This window comes from Tinamus guttatus, unplaced genomic scaffold (assembly GCF_059628265.1).
Source record: "Tinamus guttatus ecotype Peru unplaced genomic scaffold, ASM5962826v1 Tinamus_guttatus_pri_ptg000043l, whole genome shotgun sequence".
Taxonomy (NCBI): Eukaryota; Metazoa; Chordata; class Aves; order Tinamiformes; family Tinamidae; genus Tinamus; species Tinamus guttatus.
In genome coordinates, this window is record NW_028288577.1 from 648,512 (window position 1) to 675,133 (window position 26,622).

The following is a 26,622-nucleotide window of genomic DNA, read 5'->3' on the forward strand; positions in this document are numbered from 1 at the left end:
GCTTCCATCTTAGTCAAAACGTATTCTAGCCTGTCCGGTTTTCCTTTCCTGGCTTCTGTTGTTAATGTTCTTAGTTTCAATTCAGAAATGCTGATTTATACTAACTAGAGTGTAGCATGTAGCAGCCCTTCTAAGAGTGATTATTTGTCTCTCTTGCACTGAACCAAATGAGTCCTGCTAGCATTTCCCTGGCACTTGATATCTTGTGCCTCTTTCATGAGTTCTTGCTCTTTGCAGGTCCTCCAAGCCAGGCAATGTGGGCCTTAGGAGATAAAATTGCTTCGTCAATAGTGGCTCAGACTGCAGGCATCCCAACCCTTCCTTGGAGTGGCAGTGGTAAGAAGGAACTTCTCCTTTATATAATCATAACCCTTTTCTTTTTGACAAACCCAGTGTTTAGGAAATATCTGTGCACAAAATGGTCTCCTGTTGGCTGATGTGTCTCATCTTTTTAGGGATTTAAATTCCAATGTCCAAGCCTTGGGGCAGTTGGGCAGTATTTACATGCCCTTATGCTTTTAGTCTTAACTGTGCAGCAATAATACCTGGTATTACTGTAGTCGTTATTTTTATACTGTATAGCACCTAGTTTTGGAGCGTACATACAGTAATCCGCTTCTACAGAAGCTCTATTCATTTTCAAAAAGACTGTAAATAACCTTTTTTCTCAATATCACACAGGGTAAGTTAAGGAGGATATAGCTGTTGTTGGCTTCCAGAGTACGTTTTTATATTCTGCGTCCTCTTTTGTAAATGCTTCCAGACTAGCTCCTTGTCGAATTCAGATTGCTCTGAAGCGTGCGAGTTGTCGTTGTGCCTTGCAGCAGGGTGGGCTGGAAGCTGCTGCTTGTATTTCAGGGCTTCGCGTGGACTGGCAGGAGAACGATCTGCAGAAGCGTATCCTGAATGTTCCTCAGGACCTGTATGAGAAGGGTTACGTGAAAGACGTGGATGATGGACTGCGGGTAGGTGGCAGGAACTTGAGAACTGTTTAAGGTCCTGCTACTTGCAGACCTCAAGGGAGCCAGGCACTTAATTTACTTCTTAAGGGAGGGCTTCTGTGAACTTTTTGTAAATAGCCATGTGTTTCTGTCCCTTTTGGTCAGGCTGCTGAAGAGGTTGGCTACCCTGTCATGATCAAAGCCTCTGAAGGAGGAGGAGGAAAAGGAATTAGGAAAGTTAACAATGCAGATGACTTCCCCAACCTATTTAGACAGGTAATTTTCTCTGTTGTTGATGTTTTGGATGTTCAGGGTGGACCTGAGAGCACTGTGTGGGAAACAGTAAAGAACGGACCAAGAGTGTATTATGTGTCAGGACCTGTCTAGCTACTCTGAAACCTGGATTCTGGCTTTCTTTCACAGGATTTCAGTACACTTGCATATCAAAAACAGTTGTCAAATCTCAAAATATCATGGCAGATGCTGAATAAAACCAAATTCTGGCATTTTTTCTCCCAGCAATTATGGGCATTTGTAGTGCAGCTAGAGCCTTCTTTATGATGGGTTATTTACTAAATCTGAGATAATAGAAGCTGCTTGGTAATTATACTGGCCCAGGGGAAATGCTGTGGATGTTCATTCTTTGGAAAATGAGCTTGGGGTGATTGCAGCTCAGACGGTAGTTTCCAAAAAAGCAATCTGTCCGTTTCCATGGAGCAGTGGAACTGCTGAGTGTGCGCATGGGCGAGGTGGCCCTTCGCGGGTGCCTTAGCCCTTCTGGACTGCTTTTCCCTCTGATTCTGTGTTCCGATGAGATCTCGGAACCAGAGCAGATGATACTGGGCGTTTTTTTACCTTTTCATTTCCTTTGCCATTCCTTATTGATCCCCAAACTACCTAGGAACAAAAGAATTTCATTAGGATTTCTGAGATCTGTAGCATGTTTCTGGAATCAATTGCTTTTGGAAAGTTCTTGCTATTTTTGATTCTCCCTTAGCATAAAGCTCACATAAAACTTGTCTAGATTAATGATTTTTAACCTTCAATAGTATTTCCTGGGAGCAAAATTTAAAAGTGGGAGGGAATATGTTTGCAGCTGTGGCTCGAGCCAGCACTCAGCCTTGTAATGTTTTGAGCACACTGGTCACCTCCTTGATCTCATTTTCTCTGTAAATTGCTGTTTTCTAGTCTTTTCAGAAGGGTGATTTATTCAATTGAGTTTAAAGCTTCTTTAGTTGTAACAGTCCTTTCTAGAGAGGTGGCCGAGGAGAGGATTTGGGGCTGGTATCAGAGGAAGCTGCTTTGCATCCTGCTGTCTCTGCTCTAGGTTCAAGCAGAAGTGCCCGGCTCGCCAATCTTTGTCATGAGACTGGCCAAGCAGTCCCGTCACCTGGAGGTGCAGATCCTGGCGGATCAGTATGGCAATGCCATCTCCCTCTTCGGCCGGGATTGCTCCGTGCAGCGCAGGCACCAGAAGATTATTGAGGAAGCACCTGCCTCCATTGCGACGTCCGTGGTGTTTGAGCACATGGAGCAGGTGAAGTGGCTCTGGGAGCTTTCTCTTCCATGTGAAACTCCAGGAACAGCCAGGCAGGAGCTGTAAACATTTTCTAATGCTGAGTATTGTAAATATTTACTTCAAACCCTGCTTTTCACAGTAGAAATGAAGTAACGCAAGAAACAAACTCCTGCCATGTGCTTTTCTTGGAGCAGTTCTCCTTGTGCCTGTTGCACCCTTTTGGCTGCTTCAGAGTGCTTAGCAGGAGGTCCGCAGTGGCTGGGGTGGATGAACAGCGTGTAGGTAACTGACCGTGGGTCCTGGAAATGGAGCGCTCTCTCCTCCTGTGTCCTAGTGTGCCGTGAAGCTTGCCAAAATGGTGGGATACGTGAGTGCCGGCACCGTGGAGTACCTGTACAGCCAGGACGGCAGCTTCTACTTCCTGGAGCTGAACCCGCGCCTGCAGGTGGAGCACCCGTGCACGGAGATGGTGGCTGACGTCAACCTGCCCGCCGCGCAGCTCCAGGTGAGCGCACCCGGCCCTCCAAACCTGGGACCTCCAGAGGTCTGAGCATGAAAAACCCCATCGGCTGCAGCCTTAACAGGACAGGGGCCTGGGCTCCGTGTGAGTCACTGCCAGGGTTCCGTGCTAGACCCGGATCATGCGCTGGCGTTACGCAGGGGACTAGATGTGGGTGCCGATAGGGAGAGAATATACAGAGTGTTAAAGAGCTCTACTGAATGTGCAGAAAAGTGGTATGTTTGTGTGTCTGTTAGTATAACTCCTCCACACTTCCTCCCTACTAAAAGCCCCCAACAACTAAAGATTTCAGGTGTTTTGCAGCCTGGGATTCCTTTTCTGTGGTTGGAGCAAAGCTCATGTTACAAAATATTGGAAAGTAAAGGGAGGTTCTTCCCCTATTGCTCCACCTAGATCATTCAGGGAGAGCCTTTAGTAAAGGGAATGTGAAGGTAAGAGGTGGGGATATGAAACAGGAGGCAGGAAAATCATGTTGGGAGAAGGTTGGTGTAGAAAGCCTGTCTCAACAAGCTTTGGTTGTGAGTTGTTCACCTTTAGGCTCTGAAATTCTTTTGTCAATGGAGTTAGCTTCTGAGATTAGCAGAGCAGTCAAATGCCCTGCCAGGTTTGAGCAGCCTGTCACCCTCTGCAGTGCTTCTGAAGGAGAGTGCTCCGTTCCCAGAGTTTCCAGTGGCAAAGGGAAGAAAAAAGAGCAGACTTTTTTCCTAATCTTTCAGCAAGTGGAGGAAAAAAAATATTGGAGCATCTTGCAGGCTACACTTGGCTAAGAGTTATGGGAGTGCTGGAAACTGGTAGCTCTGCTAACCTAACTTACACTTTCCCCTTTCCTATTTTGAGTTTCTGTCTCTGATAACTCTGCCATTCCTAAACTGCAGGATGTGTCTGTGCAGTGCGGACACCAAGAAATGCCATCACGTTGAGTCTAGTGCCCTCCAGACCCTATTGCGGGCGATTGCTCTTCACTGTCCTCAAAGCACAGAGTTCCCAGGAACCTGGTTGCATCAGAGTCTCCATAAGAAAAATTCCAGATTATGGTAGACCTTGTCCTGCTGGGCATTGCATGGGAAAAGCAGCTACTTGCACTTCCATAGAGCGTTTGTCAGCCCTCACTGTGCTTCATGCAGCTGTGGCTGGGTTCACTGTGCTGACTTAGCAGGAATCTCAGGATCAGTGAAGTTGTTTTCTTGCCAAACCTTTGGAGTAATTTGCTTTGGATTTGGAAAGTAGCAGCTTTCTCAGCTCTGCCACCTAAGACAGTGTCAAACAAGTTACCTTTCAATAAGGAGCAGCTCGGAGCGTGGGCAGGCTCGTGCAGCACGGGATCCCCTAGGAGCTCCAGAGCTTGAGCAGGAGGGTGTTTTCAGGCTGTGAGTGCTTGGGCAGCTCCCTCTGCCTGGCAGGCGCCTTGTGACTCCTACTCTGGACATCCCCAGTGCAGGTGCTGCCAGGGAAGGCCGTGGTCGCCTCGTTTGGGCGCGCAGGAGGGCGAGATCGCTCCGTTTGCTCGGGCTCTGGGCAGTGTGCAGTGGCTCCGGCTCTGCCTGGAACATCAGAGCTCTCTAAGTGCCCAGGTGCTTTCCTCGTCGGCCGCTGCTCCTCCACTCTGCAGCTGCTAGATGGAATCTCACGGAGCCACTAACCACTTTGGTCTGTCTGTTTGCTGGGAATCCCATTGGTGTCTGCCCAAGAGTTGAAGGAAATGACTGAACTCCAACCTGTATGAACTGTAGCTGTTTAAAAAAAGAAAATCCCGGCTAATGAACGGAACAGTTGGAATTCCTTCCCATAAGGATACAGTTAGCAGCCAATTCTGCAAGTTTTGCAGTTTATGGTTGTGAAATTCTGCAAAGGTCTTCTGCCACCAGTTACAGACCTTCTGTCTCACTAAGACCTTACTATATTTTTAATAGGTTTAATGTGTGCCCAGCCTCAGCTTACCTAACATGAGCTGGCCTTCTCTGAAGCCTTGTAATCAGGCAAGGGAAAATTCTAGCAGAAAGGTGGGTATTATACTCAGTTCAGCTGACCTGAGTAATACAAAAATGTGTCAAAGGAGAAAGCTCCCATAAGAAAACAGGCATTAGGTAGACTAGAACTGCAGCATCAACTTCTATGGGGAACGGGTAGAATTAATCTTTCAAGGGAGACACATTCTCTGGGAGGGGAGCAACTTAGCTAACAGTGGTTATTTATTTTATTATTTGTTTTTCCTAGATTGCTATGGGGATTCCCCTGCACAGGATCAAGGATATCCGAATGATGTACGGGGTGTCTCCGTGGGGAGATGTGCCCATTGATTTTGAGAACTCGGCCCACGTCCCCTGCCCACGTGGCCACGTCATTGCAGCACGTATCACTAGTGAGAACCCTGATGAGGTAGGTGTGTTAAGTTCTGTACTTCCTGGTTACAGCTCTGATTGTTTCAAGCTTTACTAAGTTCAATCCTTGCTGCTGATGCTGAAAAGTTTGGCAGCAAATTTAAGATTATTTCCTTATCTCACTTAACCCGGCTGTTCTGTAGGCCATGGTTAGCTGGGAGCAGATGCACAGACACGGGTGTCTGGAAGGGTGTCTTTGTGGCCAGCATTCCATTGCCTCCCCTCCTTCTCTGGATGTAATAGCTTGTGGCTATGCAGTCGGACTGGGAATTCTTTCTGTTGTGAATTGCTTGTTCCCCATACACTCTGTCACCAATTGCTGCTGAGGTGTTATTGGCCTCACCAAAGCTAAGGGCTTCGTTTTCCTGTAGATTCTCACCTGCAACAGTTCCCTTGTTGTTGTGTTTTTCAGCCTAAATTTAGCTAATATATATCATGTTGCAGCACAGAGGCACTTTAGCTTTCATAGCTCTAATTATTTCCCTAATTCTGGATTACTTAACTTTTCCTATAATATGTATAACAATGTCTGCCTGTCTTTACAGGGATTTAAGCCCAGTTCTGGTACAGTCCAGGAGCTGAATTTCCGCAGCAATAAGAATGTCTGGGGCTATTTTAGTGTTGCTGCTGCAGGAGGGCTTCATGAATTTGCTGATTCTCAGTTTGGTCACTGTTTTTCCTGGGGAGAGAATCGAGAAGAAGCCATCTCGTAAGTAGTCAGAGAAGGGCTGGGGCTGTGGGCCTTGCTTTCTTTAGTCCTCTGTGGTCCAAAGTGCTGTAGATAGAGCCAGAATCCTTACTTCTACAAGAGTCTTGAGAGGAGTCTCCCTGTCTTCACTTTGCTTTCCACATTATGGCCAGACTGCTCCTTCTGTCTCACCTAAGCAGTGCCTGTGTTTCTGTGTTTCTACATTTCTACCTTTCTTTTTTCTTTTAAAAAACGCTTTATTTTACTGTTTTTTTCCCTTTCTTTTTGCTTTCATCTCCTGCTTGGGTGTGGTTACATCTCCTCCTGCACTGAAATCCCTCTTTGATGACTTTCACACAGAAGGCTCCTAACAGGAATAGCGGATGCCCTGGTGTGCCAGTTCCTTCCAAAGGCCGAGCTGTGCTGCCGTGGCTCCGAGTGCTGCAGCATCAGCCCCCAGCCAGGACGGCCTGCCCGGTGTCCGTGTGTGTCTGCGAGCACAGCCCTCCCTGGGCTGTGTGCTGCAGGGGATGCACACCATGCCTGTCTCTTAATTTTATATGTATGTTTGCATGATAGTAACACTGGGAACTGCCATCTCGTAGCTGGTGCTCACTGGCTTTTTCTGGTACATCCCAGGAGCACATTAAAAGAAACCAGTGCTGTTTCATTCCTAAGCAAGTTATACAGGATCTTGCTCCAGTGCATACTCTCTCCTGCTATTACCTTCATATTGTTCTTTTCAGAGGGAATTATCTCATGGGGAACTACCCAGACTTAGGTTCCCTGTTGCCATTGGTATGGGACAAATAATAGCTTTTTTTTTTCTTTCTTTCTTTTTTTTCTTTTTCAGAAACATGGTGGTGGCTCTGAAGGAACTGTCCATCCGAGGAGATTTCCGAACCACTGTTGAGTACTTGATTAAACTGCTGGAAACAGAAAGCTTCCAGCAGAACCGCATTGACACGGGCTGGTTGGATCGGCTCATTGCAGAGAAAGTGCAGGTGCAGCTTCTTGCTTTATGGGACTCCAAACGGGAGCGGTTGAGTGGGTGGGGAGGAAAGCTTGGTGCTTCCTGGTTGCTAGAAAACAAGGCTTTAGTGTGGTTAATTTCCCCTTATCACTTGGAAGGAAAACATTTTCACTGTGTTTTGATTTTTATTATATTAAAATTCTCTGATCCTTATTTTGTCAGGGAAAAGTGGTCTTAAAGCTAATCATAAAAGCACCTTAATGTAAATGAGAATTGAGGCTAGTATTTTCGGCCATCCTCCTAAACTGGACAGATGCTGGTGAAATGTGGAGCCAGGATTTGGTCGGGTTGGGAGGAGTGAGCTGTGTTTATTTTGAGCTATTGCAGGGGTGATTGTTTCTGTATAGTGTTTGCATGGATACTACAGCAATTTAACTTGAAAGGAGGTTTGTCTTGAACCAGAAATAGAGCTGGGCCTGATTTGTTGAGTGGATGCCCATAGCAGACCAAAGTAAAGGAGATGTAAGCGTGCCTGAGGATGGGTAGGGATTTCCCTGTGCTCTCTCCGCAGGCGGAGCGGCCGGACACCATGCTGGGAGTGGTGTGCGGGGCTCTGCACGTGGCCGACGTGAGCTTCCGAAACAGCGTCTCCAACTTCCTGCACTCTCTGGAAAGGTAAAATGCCAAGCTGCTCTGGCAGGTGCCTGACAAACAGATGGGAATACGATTCTGGTTTCCAAGTTTTGGCCAAATACAACCCAGAAATGTACAGAGCTGGCCAGGGTCTGCTGGCTGTTCTCTGGCCCCAGGAAGCTGTTCAGCTACTGGCCCAAGAAAACTGGCAGATATCTATGCACATCCCCAAAATATCCCCTGCTGTTTGCACAGATTGGTTTGTTCGCTGGCAGTTTTGGCAGAAACTCCAAGAAATGGCCCAGAAATGTGAAGTTCATTCTATCTATCTGTGCTGCCAGGGCAACAGTAGGGAGCCTTGAGTCATCACATATTGTGTTCCTCCTGTTTTGAAGATGGATGTAATCTTCCAGACCTGACATAATTCTCCAAATTGTAGGTTTTCTGCTGGCGCTTAGGAAATCCTCTTGCTTTCCTGCTGGCTTTACACTGTAGCAGGCTTTGTAAGAAGACTTCATAAGACTCAGGCTAAAGCTGGTGTGATCAGGCAAGCTCGTTCATAACTTAGCTTTCCTACTCCATGTGGTGTAGGTGAGCCCTTCTCTAAGGAGGGCTGTAAATGGAAAAACTGCTTTATCACTGTATTAAGTTCATGCTACAAGTTCTGTAACTGGGGCTGTGATGATGTTTTGCAGAATTATCTATAGGGGGAAAGTGAGTGAATATAGGAGATGGAATGAGCAGGTCTGTGTGGATGGAGACAGGCTGACTGGCTCTGTACAGATGACACAGCTCTCCTAAGGAGAGTTGCTTTGTAGGCCTCCTCCATCGCTCTGCTAGTGGTGTCCGTAATCCTGCGTGCAGCACTGAACCTCTTTTGGCACCTTTTGGCCATTTGGTGGCATCTGGAAAACAAGTTTTGTTCTGTATTTCCCTTTAGGGGCCAGGTCCTGCCTGCTCATACTCTGCTAAATACTGTGGATGTGGAACTCATCTACGAAGGACGGAAGTACGTGCTGAAGGTACGATACGCAGTGTGGAAATGTGTCCTCTTCCCACTGCTAGCTGGAAATGCCTGTTCATGTGCTGCTCTGGCTTAATCTTTGTGATAGATGTAATTAATGGAATTAAACTTTGCAGAGTTGATTTTCTCTCTTTTGTGGGGTTAAGAAATCCAGCTGCAGTCTCATGATGATACCCCATCACTTCAGAGATTGCAGTATCTCTGTGCATCTCTGCAAACATTTTAATCTCAGGGCTACCTACCCTGTAGGTGTTAAAAATACTGTACTGCAGACAAAGACTACTGCCTTTTAACTGCTGACATTTTCTGTCAATGCTGCTTAATGTGTGAATCTACCATGTTGACTGATTTAGCTCAATGTCATCAGCAGGACAATCCGTAGCATTTTTTCCTTTTAGTTTTACTTAACATGCAAAAAAAAAAAAGCAGCATTAGAAATATTGCTTAAAGGTTGCAAAATCAAACATACAAGTTAGGAAATATTGGACTTAATATTGCATGTGTAATTCTAATGGTCGTCCTTTGAGCAAATGCATTATGCTGAAGTTCTAATGACACGATCATGTCCTGTTTTTTGCAGTTGTAAGTTCTCTGCACTTCATGCCATATTCTGCTTTATTTTGGCATTCCTTTGATGAGGAATAGAGAGGCAATGAATGCCAATTTAGAAGTGTTCTTTAAGTGGCTTAACCCAAGTTCAGCTGGGAGCTCTGTGTCAGAGCCCGTCACAGGACGTGTTTCTTCGGCGAGTGCTGGAGCTGCTTTCCCTGGGACACAATGGCTCTCTCTTCTCGTGCTCTCTCCAGTCTGCAGTTTTTCAGTGCTGCATGAGCTGGCGCAGGAATTCACAAGGGAGCACTTTCTTCAGCAGTGCAACTGCCACCTAAGCCCCGATCCAGATCAGGGTGAAGCAGCAGTATTTGACTGTGTAATCAGACCTGTGCTATTAAAGCATACACGTGAGAGGACTTAATCGAGGCTCATGGACTGTCTTAGCAGTCAAGAGATGCCAGAACTAAATGCCCAAGCGTTTGTGTGTTTTGTTTTGTTTAACATTTTCTTTTTCCATCCAAGTTGAAAACAAATGGCTCATTTCTTGTCCTTCTACTTCTTATGGTTGCAAGGCTTGGAGAAGTATCTTCATGTTAGGACAGCCAAGGCATTCCCTGTGCATAATTCCTTCTGTTCTCGTGGATCTGCAGGTGACCAGGCAGTCTCCCAATTCCTATGTGGTCATCATGAACAGCTCCTGTGTGGAAGTTGATGTGCACCGATTGAGTGATGGAGGACTGCTCTTATCTTACGATGGCAGCAGCTATACTACCTACATGAAAGAAGAAGTGGACAGGTAGAAATCTGAGCAGGCTTTTTAATACTTCAAGAACACTAAAAGAATTCTCTCCTAGGAAAAGGTTGTTAAATGTATCATTACAGATGAGAAGTTGCCTTCATCTGAAGAACGAATGCTGGTGGTGCTAGAAGAAAGATCTGAACATATAACAGGGAGTTCATATTCTCCTTTTGACTCTCTGAAGGTGCCATTTTGGATTGTATGTTTTCATAATGATTAATCTGAATTTTCTTATGCAGGTCCATTCCACTCAGCCTGGAAGAGCTGGTTGGTGTTCTTGTTTTTAAGTGGAATAGGACAAGAGAATGAATTTCTCCTTCCTGCTCTTCTCCTTCCACAAGGAATGTTGTTGTCCTGATTTGTCCTGTTCTTTCCTAGGTATCGCATCACCATAGGCAACAAGACCTGTGTATTTGAAAAGGAGAACGATCCCTCCATCCTGCGCTCGCCTTCGGCTGGGAAGCTCATCCAGTACGTTGTGGAGGATGGGGGACATGTGTTTTCAGGCCAGTGCTTTGCAGAAATAGAGGTAAGAGTCTCAAAAGACCAAGCTGGCTGCTGCTGCTGCTGAATCTGCCCAGGAACAAAGCTGGGGAGGGAAAAAAATAAATCGAATTGCTTCGGAACTGGGAATTGGGGGTGTGAAATAACTCGCAGTATTTCCTTTATAAATTCTGTCTGCATTTTTAACTAGATAAATCAGGAATCAGAATGCTTGGGTAGGGGAAAAGAAGTTACTTAACAGCTGAAATTGGAGTGTTAGTGACTAGCAAGTGATAAAGAAAAGCACTCAGCAGTGGAACTACGGTGACCACTTTTCCGGAAGCGATAGCAAGGCAGAGTGGGATCCGTGTGTTCCGTCTTCCAGCTGTGGTGAAAAAGGGCTCGTGTCTGTAGACCATTGCCTGGCACTAACAGAGCTTCAGAGGCAGTTACAGGCTAGGATTAAGTGACAGATTAAGATTTCTCTGACTGCTTGATTGTTTATCAGACTGATCAGATGAGTTAAGGTGAAAATCAGTGTCACTCCTCGCTTCTCCTTTGGAAATTACTTAACTCTTAGAGAAGTAGGATGAGCAATTTCTACAGCACAGTGAGGAAAGCATGAGAGGCTGTGTAGGAGTGCAAGGCTCAAAACAGATTTGAGGGAGAGAAGGGTGTGTTGGCAAAGGAGCGATTAAACCAGTTGGAGTAAGTGCGTGGGAGAGAAATACCACACCAGAGATCTAGATATTTTACGTAAATGCTTTTGTGCTATAACAGAGCCATAGCTAAGAAAGAACCACCTACTCAATTGCCATGTTCCCAGTTGTGCTGTAAGTTGGTAAAAGTAGACTGCCACCCAGCCAAACCCTTTGCAAACGCAAGAGGTTCCACCTTTGAACTAAGGAAGCCTCCCTAGCTGTGAAGAGCAGCCAGAGATCTGTGACCTCTAGTAGATAAACCAAATGCCTCCATTAAAAGCTGGTCTGTCACTGTATTTTTTGTGAGTGGCTCTCCTGTTTCTAGCCCTCAGAGTGCAACAGTTGCCACAATAAATTGTATCTGTTTTGCTGATTGTGGTGGTTGTGAGATCTTTGTGTGTACCTGTGTGTCCAAGCAGTCTGGAGCAGGTGGCATTCCTGGGGATGGCTTTCTGCAGAGCTCACTCTGTGCCTAGCAGTTTGTTGAGCCATTCACTTCAGTGTCTGGGGCTTCATTTGCAGCATAAGGAGGGGAAAGCTTCTAAGCTGTTCAGCCTCCGAGGAGCCTGACAGCAAAAGGTGCTCCCCCAGGTCTGTGGTACGCCCTCAGCTGCTAACCCGTAAGGGTAGAACCATTTGGGGAACCTGGAAGCTGTGTGTGTAACCCGTGTTCCTTGCTGCAGGTGATGAAGATGGTGATGACACTAACAGCAGGGGAATCGGGCTGCATCCATTATGTCAAACGCCCTGGAGCAGTGCTGGATCCAGGCTGTGTCATTGCCAAGCTCCAGCTGGATGATCCCAGCAGGGTTCAGCAGGTAGGAAGTTGCAGGAAGGTTGGATTTCGGTTGTGTTTTTACTTGGATAGTGATGCTGAGAGTCAAACAAGACAATCCAAATTGTTGAACCAATTTCTGATTTGTGCCTCATGCTGGAGTGGTCGCTTTTATCATGCTCTGTCTGTTTTTCTTCTAGTAAAATACATGTTTCTCCTTCTGTGTCTCTCTCACTCACTCGCTTGCATATCCTACCCTGAATTCCTTCAGGTTAAATCTGTGTCTCTGTTCAAAAGTGAAAACTAGAGGAAAGAGGTGGGATTCTCCCTGCTGGTGCCATGTAGGAGGGTTGGTGGCACTTACTGTGGTGTTTGTATTTCCAGGCTGAGCTGCACACAGGGACCTTGCCACAGATCCAGAGCACAGCACTTCGAGGCGAGAAACTCCATCGTGTTTTCCATTATGTCCTAGATAACCTGGTCAATGTGATGAATGGATTCTGCCTGCCAGAGCCCTACTTCAGCAGCAAGGTACTGCCTGCTTACTGTTTCAGAGAGAAAGCAAATGTTCGTCCTGTACAAGATAAGGTCAACCACTCTGCATGTCAAAAGCAGAGGTCCAGGAATCGGTGCTGGAGGCTACGCTGCCCTGCCAGTGCCAGCTGGCCTCCCTTTTCTTTCTCAGATTTCCTCCTAGCCACTTTCACCATGGAGGAAAATTGGGGAGTTCCACCTGTAACACCCAAAACAAAGTCAAAGACAAGGAGTTGAATCCAGTCTTTACTGCTTGTGCTTGCAGCTCTGTAGGTGTGAGCTGCCTCCATAGCTAGCTGTGGGAGAAGTCCTGCAGCAAGCGGGAAAGAATGTGGATGACTGAGCCCGTTGTTGGTGAAGGGTGAAACAGCCGTGTTGGTGTTCACCACAACCCTCTCCTGTTCTCCGGACTAGCTACATGAGCAACAGCATTAGAGAAGGCTTCACTGAACTGCCCTTCTTTCCTCTTCTTGCTACTTATTTTTAACTCCTTCTGGTCTTGACACCATTTGGTCTTTAGGTGAAAGCCTGGGTCGAGCGACTCATGAAGACACTGAGAGATCCATCTTTGCCTCTTCTGGAACTTCAGGATATCATGACCAGTGTTTCTGGGCGAATACCGCCCAACGTGGAGAAGTCCATCAAGAAGGAGATGGCCCAGTACGCCAGCAACATCACATCGGTCCTTTGCCAATTTCCCAGCCAACAGGTGATCAACCACTCTTGCATAGAGGCAGAAAAATTGGATTGTGTTGAGGCAGAAAGGAACTTAAATCTTCTTATCTGGAGATTAGTTGAACCTGGAAGGTGTATTCCAACCCTGCATCTTCACAATGAAAGATGCTTGAGTTTAAATATTTACCCTCTGTATCGGTGGTGAAAGGTGTGTCCGCTGTGCAGTATAGTTTTAAACAAGCTAGCTTGGGAATTAGAAGCAGTTTAATCATAGCCTTGTAGTGCCTTGTGGACGTTGTTTACTTGCCTTAGTTGGTGCATGCGCTGCAGTGTTATTTGGCAAGCCAACATAACCTTAAAAAAGAGTGGTTGCTACAAAGGGAGAGCCAGCCAGGTTCCAAGATTGTGTTAGGTGTTCTCTAATTCAATGGAGCCTTTCTGAATAGAAAGGAAGAATGAGTGATTGGGAAGAGACCTGTCATCCCTGTTGTTGCAGGCTGTGAAGAACCACTCCTTCCTTCCCTTAGCATTATTTCCAGATCAGTTCCAGCATTTTGCATGTGCTGACAGCGATAAGATGTTAAAAGATCATTTCCTTAGTATATGGTATGGGACATCATCTTCTGTCTCATTGTCAGGTGCCTTCCTTACCAGTTTGGGACTTAGTCTTTGTGTTTGCTGGAACTCTGCTCTAGTCTGCCTGGAAGGCCTCATCCGTGTGTGTGTTTGGCAAGATCTTCCCGGGCAGGATGGGAACTGCCACTGACTGGTCTCTTTCAGATTGCCAATATCCTGGATAGCCACGCGGCCACCTTGAACCGCAAATCGGAGCGAGAGGTCTTCTTCATGAACACCCAGAGCATCGTGCAGCTTGTGCAGAGGTGAGCAGTTTTCCGGGGGTTCCGTAGTTTATCCTATTTTTTGTCTTTTTTTTTTTTTTTTTTCCCCCTCTGTTTGAAAGCTCCAAGGCTACTTGCTTTGAGTCCATGAGTTTTGTCAGTTTTGTCACATTGTCACACTCAGTCTCTAAATCACTGGGAATAAACCTGCATACTTCCTTCAGGGAAGCCAGCAGTGAAGGGGAGCCGCACGTATGTGGCTTATGGAATTGTGTGTCCTCATCGCATGTATGAAGTTCAGGTTCAGATCCTTCTTCTTTTTCCCCTTTGTCTCACAAAATGCAGTTTTAAGCTCTGCCCTGATACTGATCCTATCTTGGGCATTTTGTTAGGCAGCTGGTGTACGTCACCCCTCTCTGCTTTAGAGTTTTTAATATTTTAGGAAGGACAGGAATGTTTTGCTGCAAAACGTTTGCCATTCAGACCCACGTTAGTAATGGCAGAGGTTGTATGTTGGCTGCAGGGGTGTTCAGCGATTTCAGAATTTCGTGTCCTTGTGTCCATGGGCAAGGGACTCGTCCCACTGCTCTGGGTGTCACTCACTTGCAGGTGTTCAGAAGCAGTGACAGTCACACTCAGTGCTAGATTTGACTTATTTGCTTCTGCAGGTACCGGAGTGGTATTCGGGGCCACATGAAAGCGGTGGTGATGGATCTGCTCCGCCAGTATCTAAAAGTGGAGACTCAGTTTCAGCATGGTGAGTCACAAAGTACATCGAGTATAAAATTGCTGAAAGAACCGCACTTGATGCCGAAGGTCCACATGAACCCCATTCACACAAGATTTGACCACTTTTAAAAATAGTAACAACTACAACAAAAAAATCACTGAATCAATTGCAGCTGCTGTAAAATGCCCGGAAACTTTTCAGTATTCATAAAAACAAGCCTCCGACCTCATCCCGAAAGTAAGAATGGAAATAAATGCATTGCACTGCTGTGTGCAGGCACAAGATGGCAATGAATCACTAGCTAATTCTGAGGCTTTAATTCATAGAGGTAATTTGGATTTTGCTCTGCTATTCTTTCCTTCTGCCTCCGCGCATGCACCAGCCTAACAGAACTGCAGGTTCATTTCCACTTCAGCTTGATGGTGGCAGAGGGTGGTGCAGGTCTCTCTGCTCCTGTGTTATCTGCTTGTTATTGGAATGAAAGGGACCCTGCTCACTGCTCCCCTTTCCGTGTCCTTAACAGAGGAGCTGTTTGGCATTGGAACTGTTAAAAGAAAATAACAGAAGGATTCTCAAAATTTGTGAGGGGAGGGGATCGCAAGGGGAAATGCTTCTATCGCAGAATTGATTATGTGACTCGTGCAGAGTAGATTGTCAACAAATGTGTGTTAGTTTAAAAAAAAAAAACCAAAAAACAGGCACATCCAGTCACAGGCGTTGCATGACACATGGATATAGAGTTTACCAAAAAGTGTGTTTCTGTTTGCAGGTCACTATGACAAGTGTGTCTTTGCCCTTCGGGAGGAAAATAAAAGCGACATGAATGCTGTTCTGAACTACATCTTTTCACATGCTCAGGTCACCAAGAAGAACCTGCTCGTTACAATGCTCATTGTAAGTTGCCTCTTGGTACTCTAGAAATTTGCTTCTCTGCGTAGATCTGTGATTGATGCTTTGAAAAGCACCAAATTGAAAGCTTTTACCCCTAGAGCTACAGAGGCAGCGGCGTGGAGCTTCTTCATGCTTTCTTACTCGACACCCAAGGGCTGGGTTAGGGAGTCCCAGCCCATACTGCTCCGCTCGGTCTCTGTGCACCTTCTGCTTGGTGGCTGCCCTGCACTGATTGCCTCTTGGATGCCGTGTGCGCTAATTATGCAAGTGATTTGTGAACGTCTGTGGGGAAATGAGAATGCTGACATAACCCTGACATTGGGAGGGTGCTAAAGGCCGATTTCTAGACCCCGGACTGTGCCTTTATGCTGGTTTTATTTTGCTGTGTAGTCTTCAGGGGCTGCAGAGAGGTCCTCTCTTTACGGTATCTCATGCTACTCAAACAGGAGTTGCTTTGTTGGGAGGTAAAATTGTGCTACCAGCACAAAGGGAAAAAAAAAGTTTTTTTTTTTTTGTGGTAGCCCATGTGGAGCCCCTGAGGGGTTTAGCTGCTCCTCCTTGCTGAGCCTGGCCTGGTCCCGCAGGCTCCGCAGATGCTCCCGTCCCTTCTCCGGGCTGCACAGGGGTCTGCAGGGCTCGGGCTCTCGGTGTCCCTCTGGGGCAGGCTCCACAGGGGGTCTCTGCGACCGGGTTCCTCTGGCTCCGTTCTGGATTCTGCCACACAAACGCAAGGCCATCCTGCTGCCAGGACCTGCCATCCACCTTGCTACCATTTTGTATTTTTTTCTGGTCTGGTTGGTCTCTGTGCACAATTTCAATTTTCACTCACTTCAGACCCTCTGCAGTACCTAAACACCACACTGATTTGCATTTCCACCATTTTTCCTGCTTCTTAAATGATTTTAAAAAATGAAAAGCTTCAGAAAATCTGTCTCACATAACACTTTGAAGCAGATTGAGTGCCCACCTTCCTTGAGGCAGGAAGCATTTAGACACCGTGTGATTTCCAGCTCGGACTGCAGTTAGGTGTCCCGCTTTTCAGGAAGCAAATTGCAGTGCTACCTTTCCCTCTCTCTCTCTTTTTTTCTCTTTACAAAATATAATGTGCTCCGTTACCAAAAATCAGTGCAAAGTAGCCATCCACAAGATAACCCTTAAAAGCATAAAAAGGGTCATAATTACCCTAGGCTGAGGCCGACTTTCTTAAATTCTGATTTGTAGGATACAGGAACCCTGGCATTCTTTCCTTCTGGCTCACTATTTTTTTTTCCTTTTTTCCTTCTTTTTCCTTTTCGGTCTGTGGTGTGATTGTAAGTAACGCTTGCCTTAAGAATCTCATTATTTGAACACGGAGCCATATTTCCTCTGAGAATTCTGGAGTAGCTTTGAGCCGGGGCTGTTCATTTCTCAAGTAATCATGCCGGCGTGATGGAGAGAGAAAATGGCAGCTGTTCGCAGCTCAGGCCTTCAATTTTCTTCAGAGTCCAGTCACTCAAGTGTGTAATTACACGGGGGTGCTGGGGAGGCGTTAGGCCTTGTCAAAGAGCTGGTTTGAGGCTTTGCTCGCTGCCTTTGCCAATCAGCGCAGGCGAAAGCCAGCGCGGCGCCGGCTCCCTGCTTTATTTTGTTGTTGTCATCCTGATTATTTCTTGCTAAGACAGGACTGAAACTTTTTGTGTCTTTTTTCCACCTGCCTGTGCACGCCGTGCTGTCGAGGTAGAGCCCTGCTGCGTCTCCACGGCGCCAGCAAAAAGCCTGTCTGGAGAGCGGGGGGCCTGCTGGGAGGCAGGAAAAACAACCACCAAAAAAGAAGATCTTTCCTTCTCTTCCCCCTTTTCTCCGTGCCCTTTCTTTCCTCCCCGCTGCCCCCAGGTCACCTCCAGTGCAGACCAGCCCGTTTCGTTGGTACTGGAAGCGCCCTGGCGAGGGCTGTGTCCTTGGCAGGACAGGGCTCTGAGCGTGGCTTTAGCAACAGGGAATGCCAGCATTCATCTTGTTACCCCGCTGGCGTTTAGGAGAGGATGGAGCTGCTTCATCCTTCGTGTGTTTGCTGAAACGTAGCGTGGTTTGCAGTTGTATATTCATTTTACCAAGCTGTCTGGCTGTTGTATGCACAGCCTAACCTCAGGTGGGCAGAATCTCCTGTGTTTAATGGCATGGCAGGTGTCCCATGTGCCCGTGAGTCTTTTCTTACCTTGTAATATCACAACACCTACAAACTGGTATTTCATACGCAGTGCGGGCAGTTCCTGGGATATTCGCTGTTACGGAATTCACGTGCTTGTCTGGAATGGGTAGGTTTATAGGACTTCTTCTGGAAGAAGCCATTGCAACGTTTGCCTGGCCCAAGCCTGCTAGACAGGAAGCAACAGCCGCGCGCCGGTACCCTGGGGCGGGCTGTGTTCTGGTTGTGGTGATCGGTAGCCTGGGGCGGGCTGTGTTCTGGTTGTGGTGATCGGATTTCGGGCGGCGGATGGCACAGTTCCTGGAGGTGACACGGCGCTCGGGGGGTCAGCAGGAAAGGGGGCCAGAACAGCGTGGGGGAAAGGCTTAGGTTTGTGGCTGCAGGTGGTATAAGCTGCTGTTCATTGTTCAGTCTATGGATTTGTGTTTGTTTCTTTATTTTCTGTGGCAGGCTTATCAATCTAACCTGCTGAACAGATTTTCCCTTTTATATTTCTTCGATCTTCAAAGAGATTTTTCTGGACTGCATATGTTTAAAATCTCTTTAAAACTTCAAGGCACCTTCTCTTTCCTATTCCATATCCCTGTTTCCTCTCTCATTTGCCTCCTACGATTCATTTGCTATGGGAAAAGCTATAAGAGGAGAAACACGTTAGCGGCTGCTGGAGGTTTACAGCTTTGGGAGTGGGAGGGAGCCGTCTCACAGGCCCCTGTGAGTAGTTGAAGACCGTGGGATTATTCATGGGAATTGAAACTATTCTTGGAAGGAAGTGCACATGAGTACGCTTCCTCTGTGCACAAAACAAAACAGATTTCTTCACTCTTACCTTTTTTTCAATGCCTAAGTTCAAAAGAGTTTCGAAACAGCGTTTACAGTGACATTTGTAGTGTTTGATTTTATTGCTTGTCCCTGCCAATTTCGAGTGAAACAAGGTAGAGAACTTCCCCAGATCCAGAGGGCTGTGGCCAGAAGAAACGGTACGGAGGCCAGAACCACATCTGAGCATCTCTGCTTTTAGCTGGCTTTGCCCAGCAGTGTTTGAGGAGTGACGGGTTCCTGTGTTCTCCGGTGTTGTGAAGATGTGCCGAGCCCGGGTGAGGGGAGGAGGCCTGAGGAGATTCTCCCAGCAGTTAAATTCATTTTGTTTGATCATCTTTCACAGTGCAAGTTTGCACATCTTCACGTGCCACACAAGCCATTTGACTACAGTTAAATGCTCTTTGAATTTTGCATTGTTGCTAGGTAAGATTTTCTGATATAAAGCTGAAATTGGGTAATGGGATGAGGTCTTGCAAATCAGTATTTCTCATTATGTGTTTGGATGCTAAAACATGCGCTACAGGTAAGAAAATGGTTGGTGTTGTCAGTCCCCAGCTCTTTAACATTTTTTACATGCATAAAGTTATTGAAAGCCTCATACTTGTACCTTTGACCACACAGAATTTCAGAATAATTTAGACAGGTACCTCTAGAGGGCATCTAGTAGCTAACCTAGAGCATCCCTCTATATATTTCATGTTTAAACCCCTTTGCAGGGGAGGGAAGATGGCTTTCTTCTATTTTAAACATCCGCAATTCTTTTTATTTTTAGGACCAGCTATGTGGCCGTGACCCGACCTTGACAGACGAGCTCATTAATATCCTGACAGAGCTGACGCAGCTCAGCAAGACGACCAACGCCAAGGTGGCCCTGCGAGCCCGGCAGGTAGGGGCGATTCCAGCAGCCCGGCGGCTCCCTGGGGGGTCCGGCTGCCCTTGCCCATCGGATCCGTATCGGGACTTGCTGTTTTGGGAGGTCTCTGCCGCGTGATGCTTGTTGTCATTGCTATGCAAATGTGCAGAGCAGAACACTGCGAGCAGCCCATTAGCAATGAAGATGATTAACCAGTGATTAACCGTTGTGACAGTTGAACCAGGCTGAAGTGCCTTCTTAATCACTGTACGTTTTGGAGTTAAGGTTATCTTCCTCTGTCCCTGCTCCCACTTTGGTTCAAAAAGGAATTAATTGAGGATAGTCTGTGATTTGTGTGACAGAGGGAGTGAAAACGCTATCACTGGGGGCCCTTCTGGCTTTATAATCAGAACCCTCCAAGTGCAGCCTAGAGGCTCAGGTAGCTGTACAGGAGCCAGCCAGGCTCTGTGGTTTCAAATCTGTGTGTAGAGATGATGTGGACAAGAACCAGATGTTCCTTTGCAGTTCCTAAGGAATTATTGCAAATAACTTGTTGGTCTTTTGGGGGTTTTCTTCTGTCTTTTGAGTTACTTTTGTTAATTTGCTTTTAACCCCAAACTAATTGGGGGAGAGAGGAGCTCTTGATAGTGTCATTTCCAAGGATCTAGTACAGCTGGTGATTTGACTGTCAGACATCCATGTGGATATCATTGTGAGCCTCCTCTTTAGTGGTGTGACTGTAGCCAGGATGGAGCAAGAGGGCGTAATTGTCCCACGATAATGTTAACCCTGACGTCTGATCACTCATCTCACTCCACAGTCCCTATCTTCCCTCTAACAGTCTTCAGCAGGGAAGCTGACACTTTGGGGGTCTCTCCTTTTATTTCAGTGCCAGAGTGATGAAAATGAATGGGGTGTTTGAAGCTGCTCAGTGACCTTATGTTTCCTTCAGGATTGTGTCTGTGTCCTTGAACCATTCAGAGTCATTGAAGCTCTCAGCAGCACGCTGGGGATGGTGCTGCCGTCCTGGTGTATGTCTTTATGTTGTGCTCTCACTTCATTTTCCCCCTCAAGCTGCCTCTGTATCCTTTATCCTGGACCCTCCTACATGGCCCCAGCGGCTCTCGCCGTGCTCGGGAGCTGGGAGAGGCTCTCTCCTTGCTGGCCTCCCCACAGCTGTTGCTGCCAGATCTGCTTTCCAATTAACAGCTGCTCAGGGCTCGCAGCTCTGCAGCGCTGAATCACATGCACTGATGGAACCTGATTGAAGCTGCTCCTTGTCTCCATGGGGAATGGCCAGTAACACAAACCAAGCAAACAGGCAGATGAGACTGACTGGGGGAAAGAGGTTTGCAGCATCACGCAGGTGCCACCAAATTCACAGGGGGAAACCAGTTACCTCTTTTGGGATGGAGCTTGTTGCCTTGGATTTTCCCCCTCCTCCTGATGGACCAGCGTAGCTCCTTTCACTGACACACTTGACTCTTGCTGTTTTCCAGGTTCTCATTGCTTCCCACTTGCCATCCTACGAGCTGCGTCACAACCAGGTGGAGTCCATCTTCCTGTCGGCCATTGACATGTACGGGCACCAGTTCTGCATTGAGAACTTGCAGGTATCTACCAAACACTTCTCTCTGTGCTTTCTTCTCGCTTAGCTTAAAGTTTCTGCTTTAAATCTCACCCGGAGTCCCAGGATCATTGAGGCTTTAAGTTATTTTGGTCTGGTTTCCATCTAAAGGATGCAGTATGAGCTGGTTTCTTTCTGATAAATACACAGAGAACCTGGGCTGAGAGCTGCCAGGGCTTTCATTCTGCTACGTGTGTACAGCATACAGTGTGAAAAGATACTTCTTTTCTTTGATTAGAAAAAAAAAAGTACATAAATTAGAATTAGGAAGAAAGCAGAATAAAAAAAAGATGTGAAAACCGTATTTTCTCAGAAATCTTCGTTTGGACTTCATTTGGGGTATTTTGCCTGATCCTGGTTACAAGACAAGGGAGTTCTTAAAACTCTACTTTATGCCATCTCTTCTAGAAACTCATTTTGTCTGAGACATCCATCTTTGATGTGCTACCCAACTTCTTTTACCACAGTAACCAGGTGGTAAGAATGGCAGCTTTGGAGGTAAGTTTTATTTCAGCTGTGAAAGGAAAAGCTTTTCATTCCTATTTCTTCATTTTTGTTCGTGTTTTAATCACTTTTACCTTGCAAGGTTAAGGGAGCTATAGGTAGTGCAGAGCTGCATGCCAGCGCTTGGAATCTGGCATTTAACACCATTAATGCCTGTAATTGGCCAAAATTTCAAATACAAATGATCTTTGCTTAAAGCAGATTACATGGTTGAAAGGATTGAGGATGAAGCTGCTAAGGATGGTCAGCATACCCTGTGCCTCGTGGTGATGCTTATCTCCTGCCAGCCTGTCCCCTCTCAAATGAGAGTACTTGAATTCTTCTGTTTGAGACAGAGTTCAGTCTCTACACTAATTGAGGCATCTGCCTGGTTTTTAATGTTTGTAGGAGTTCTCCTGTGTGTTGTTTGTCCTCTCTTCCTCCGCAGCACAGCTGAGCTGGTTGTGTTTCTCCCTACAGGTGTATGTTCGAAGGGCATACATTGCCTACGAGCTGAACAGCGTTCAGCACCGGCAGCTCAAAGACAACACGTGCGTGGTGGAGTTCCAGTTCATGCTCCCTACCTCCCATCCAAACAGGTCAGATCATGTATCCCGGTGCCTTTGGAGCTGCAGGTCTTATGAGGGGCTGCTTTCTATCTCAGCAGGGAAAACTGGCAATAGAATTGGTGGAAAAAGGGAGTGTTACAGTGCCTCAAAAAAGCGCAAGTTAATCAAGATAAAACCCTACATTGCCCAGTTCCTCCTCTTAAGCTTAGGAGTTACCCAATTTGGCTTCATTTATATACAATATAGTTTTCATGTATTTTCAAATTTTAAGTTCATTTTTAGTGCCTTTCTTCTACAATTACAGTCTGAGCTGAATATTGAGCCTTCCAAAAGGTACCATTCAAGATAGATCATTCAATTACTAGAAATGTTAATAAAGAACAGTCAGATTATTTTTTTCCTCCTTCCTGCAGTACTCTCTGCCAGTCCTTTTTAACTGTTTGTGATCTGCTGTTTGTTCAAAACTGGCCTTATTGGAGAAGCTGGAATCTTTTATAGCCTGACAAGGACCAGTAGCCTTTTTCCTTTTTTTTTTTTTTTTCCTGGGTACACCAAGATGCATGTATAAGCATATTTGATATAGAAATGTTAACAGCTGAAACACTTTGGTTTTCAGTGTTTTTCATAATGTATTTTTTCATGGTTGCTGAAACGTAAAGGTGCAACCAAAGCATCAACTGTTCACTGCCATTCCTTAAAGACAAAGGGTCTCACCCCACAGTGTGCACTAAAGCCATTAAAAAAAAGAACTCCTTGATTATCAGAACTTCTTCAGCCCCTGCCCGTCCCAGGATCCTTCCTTTGCCCTGTGGGACCTCAGGAAGGTGTTTTGTTTTTGTCCCAGGCAGTGCAGAGTGCACTGGAGCCAGAGTCGCAGTGAGTCTCCGTGGCCACCGGGTGCCACTGTTGGTCTGTGCTGGACTGGCGCTGTGGTACCAGTGCTATTTACCTCCTTTGTTTCCAAACATCCTTTTCCTTATTTTATTTTTGGTGGGGCTGGGCAACGGGGTCTAGTCTCGCTTCATTGAGAATCCGTAAGTACATTTTATGAAATGGTTTTCAGAATCTGGTTTGCTAGAAATAAATGACTGTCCTCAACAAGCAGCGCAAAGCACTCATGATACAAATGGAACATGCATTTGGTCTCATCTGTTTCCTGCATCTCTAGAACATTTGTAAATAATTGCATACTATTTTTAGTACCCCTTTATAATGCTCTCTGCGTCCCCGTTCTTTCTCCATTTCCTCTCTTTGCTAGTCTTGGTTACCTCTGTTGCTTGGGGGTTATTTGGCCTGCCCGTGCTGACCACTGCTCTATTACTGTGCACAAGCTTAATGGGACAAGGTCAGCTGGAAGAGGAGAGTTGCTACCTGCTTGGGGGAGAGCTGCTTTGTCCTGAAATGTCCTTTCCCCGTTACCCTGAATTTCCTGGAGCAACGTTCTGAAACTCGGTTCCGCTTCTCAACCATCGGTGTTGCTGATGGTTGAGTGAAAACGCATCGCAGTCCCTGTGCAGAGGCAAGCAGACTTGGGGACAAACTGCTGCTTACGTAGGCACGTCCAGCTCCTTTGAGTTGCACCTCCATATGGTAGTGATGGATTCTGCTCCTGTTGCTTAATGCAGCTTCTTGCAGTGTTACTCCTAGCTGTGCAACTGCTGTGTGGCCAGGGGCTAACGCACAGCAGATAGCAGGAGATCTTGGGGCTTAAATTGGCACAGAGTGTGTTGATTTAAGCCACCTATAAAGCCAGTACTTAGCTGAGACAAAGACACAGAGCACTGAAATCTCAAAACTGTCTCCGACATTGTCTTGCCTAAGTTGTCTTTGTCATCTTTGGCCATGTTCTGTGTGCACCGTGTGTTTTTCTTGTCTTATGCAGCATGAGCTTTTACACTGAAAAGCTAAAAATGCATTCCTAGGTCACACCTCAAAGCCAAAGGATCCCAGCTGATGGAGCCACGTGTCTCTTGGGTCTCAGTAGGCTTGGCCCCCGTAGCCTTAGGCCCCACTGAACACGAAGGGGAACCAAAGAGCCCCAAGACAGCCGCCTTCCGAGCCAGTGTTGTTTGTGTGATGCCACAGAGTTTTCAGCCTTTGATCAAATATGTTGAAGTTTTGGTCCCTTTTGTATCTGACTGATGTTGACTTCTAAGAGCCTGAATTTTCCCGGAGCAAATATTAATGTAGAGAAAATTGCAGATGATAAGAGTTTTGTGTTTGTGGAATCTTTCAGTTCTCTGTCATGAGTATTTAACCTTGGTATGCCCTGCTCCTGGTCTCACCAGGCACAACGAGGCGCTCGGGCTTTGTGTGTCGGCCCCTGGATGGTTTCCATCCGCTAACCACAATAACCCTTTGCATGGAGTCAGGGAGGAAACAGAAACTGTTAAATCTGAATAACAAAGTGGTGGAAACACAACCTGCTTCTGTCGGGTTCGTGGGCAGAACGTTGTTTTCAGATTTATTTGTTTAAATTAACAGCAAATACCCTGACTTAAGAATCCCTACTGATCTTGATTACAAGGGTAAGGCACAGGGAGAAAAAACTTATAATTGAAACTGCCGAGGGCTTTACAGATTGAAAGCTGCTCTCCTTGCTGCCCAGTGGAAGGCGGGTGAGGAGCAGAGCGTAGCCATCTGCCGCCTCGGGCCGTCACTGAGGAGCAGAGGGCACTGCGGTTTCCCCGTGTGGAGGAAGGGCCGCGAGGGCGTCGGGAATGCCGATCCCTGTGCTCCGCGGCCGGGTAACCGGCCTCTCCGCCAGCTGGATCCGGGTGGGCAAAGAGGTGAGGAAGAAGCGAGCCCCGCTCCGGGAGAGTCGTTGCTTCCCGGTGCTCAGGCTGCCCCGCGAGACGGGAGGCTGCTGGACACGTGTGGGAGAGCCGGGCTCCCCGCGTGAGGATGGCTGGGCAGGACAGAGCCGCTGCGAGGCCCTTCTCAGGTGGCAGCACGTGAAGCATCGGGTGCCTTTCGTGGCTTAAAGTCTTCCGTTCAAAGGCACGGTGTGTCTAGTAGCGAGGGAGTTGCAGCGTTTTTCAACGTCAGTTCTTTTGAAAATCCCCCTGTCCCTCTGCTTTCCCTGGGCAGCCCTGCTCGTGTGGGAGCTCAAGGCCCCGGTTTAGCTGGGCCGCTGTGGCCGCAGCCCGTGCTGTGGCAGCTCCCACGCCAGCAGCTCCCTCTCCCCACCTTATGGGACACGTGTGACAACGATACCTCCTCTTCTGTGGCTCTAGATGTTTGTCGACACCCTAGCTGGAAGTCCATGTTGCTGATGTTGGAGCTTGAGTGGTGCATGGCCCCCCGCTTCGTTGTCTGCTGATGTTTTGTCATCTATGGAGTACTTTGGTGGTTGTCTTTTTTTGTCGGCCTGTTTCTTTGCTTAGAGGTCAAAAACATTTTGAAGGCTGAAAGACAGATGACATGGTGCTGCTCTCACACCAATGGGAAAAATCAGAAACCCAAACTTGCCCTCACTTCAGTCAGGGTTTATAGATACCTTCACATGGGCTCCTTCCTGCTAGGCTGCTTCATTGTTTTGTGATGATACATTCATAAGATTTGGACGTGTGACAAAATGGAAGCATTTTCTGTGGGCTTGAGCCGTCGCTCAAAGGCCCCTTGCAGCAGTCGTCAGGTTCCTGGTTCCGAATGTGCCGCGTTGGATCTGAACGTGTGAGGCCAGAGCCGGGCCCTGCAGGTCCGTGGGGCAGCCCGAGGTGCTGCAGGAGGAGGAGGAGGAGGGGAGAGCGGCCCCAGGACACCTGTAAATGCTGTTTGATGTTAATTAGACAGCAGGCAGCAGCAATGTGCTGCGGCTCCCTCGGCTTGCCTGCTTCCAAAGGGCAGCATCTTCCAGCAGAGCAAGGAAGGGGCTCTTGAAGGGGCAGCAAACTGAATGGAACAACGATAATTTTATGCAAATTGGACTTCAGTAGCAGATTCAGCTTGGCTGAATCGCAGGGGGAGTAGAAGAATAAGGAAAGAAAGAGGGAGAGGAAAAACCCAATCAAAATGTATGGTTTGAGGCATGTTTCACAGCCTTCTGTTTAGATTCTTCTGCAGAAATGAAGAAACATAAGAGGAATGCCACTGGTCACAGCCAGTGGAATTGCTCTTTCTCCTGTGGTACTGCTGTTAATAACTACAAGTGGGTTATTCAGCCGACCTCTGCTGATTCCGCTTTGCTGCCTGATTTCAAAAGCTTTGCCCTGTGCTGGCACTCAATCACAGCTTGATATAACCAGTGGCGCTTTGCATGCGCTGCCATCATTTTCATAGGGGAGCTCCTGCTTCAAAAGAGGAGGAGGAGGGGGAGGGAGGCAGACCGAGGCCGAAGCAGGAGGTGCGGAGGGGCTGAAGGGGGGTTGTCCTGTTGCTGGCACAGGAGGAGCAGCCGTGAGGCCTGGAGCCGCCCGCCCGCCCGCGCAG

The 26,622-nt window shown here is 47.0% G+C and overlaps 1 protein-coding gene across 2 annotated transcripts in view; it reads left to right on the forward strand.

The window, feature by feature from the left end:
* Positions 1–26,622, forward strand: part of ACACA (acetyl-CoA carboxylase alpha) — a 104,899-nt gene that overhangs the window by 15,847 nt on the left and 62,430 nt on the right. For both annotated transcript variants that reach the window (XM_088536129.1, XM_088536136.1), the window contains 22 exons: positions 238–336; positions 859–965; positions 1,107–1,217; positions 2,269–2,478; positions 2,795–2,965; positions 5,195–5,356; positions 5,904–6,067; positions 6,900–7,050; positions 7,591–7,694; positions 8,593–8,674; positions 9,879–10,024; positions 10,406–10,556; positions 11,895–12,029; positions 12,371–12,517; positions 13,041–13,229; positions 13,976–14,076; positions 14,703–14,791; positions 15,534–15,658; positions 19,432–19,545; positions 21,012–21,125; positions 21,548–21,637; positions 22,103–22,221. In XM_088536129.1, coding sequence (XP_088392255.1) covers positions 238–336; positions 859–965; positions 1,107–1,217; positions 2,269–2,478; positions 2,795–2,965; positions 5,195–5,356; positions 5,904–6,067; positions 6,900–7,050; positions 7,591–7,694; positions 8,593–8,674; positions 9,879–10,024; positions 10,406–10,556; positions 11,895–12,029; positions 12,371–12,517; positions 13,041–13,229; positions 13,976–14,076; positions 14,703–14,791; positions 15,534–15,658; positions 19,432–19,545; positions 21,012–21,125; positions 21,548–21,637; positions 22,103–22,221 — 2,881 coding nt within the window. The remainder of the gene's footprint in view (positions 1–237; positions 337–858; positions 966–1,106; positions 1,218–2,268; positions 2,479–2,794; positions 2,966–5,194; positions 5,357–5,903; positions 6,068–6,899; positions 7,051–7,590; positions 7,695–8,592; positions 8,675–9,878; positions 10,025–10,405; positions 10,557–11,894; positions 12,030–12,370; positions 12,518–13,040; positions 13,230–13,975; positions 14,077–14,702; positions 14,792–15,533; positions 15,659–19,431; positions 19,546–21,011; positions 21,126–21,547; positions 21,638–22,102; positions 22,222–26,622) is intronic.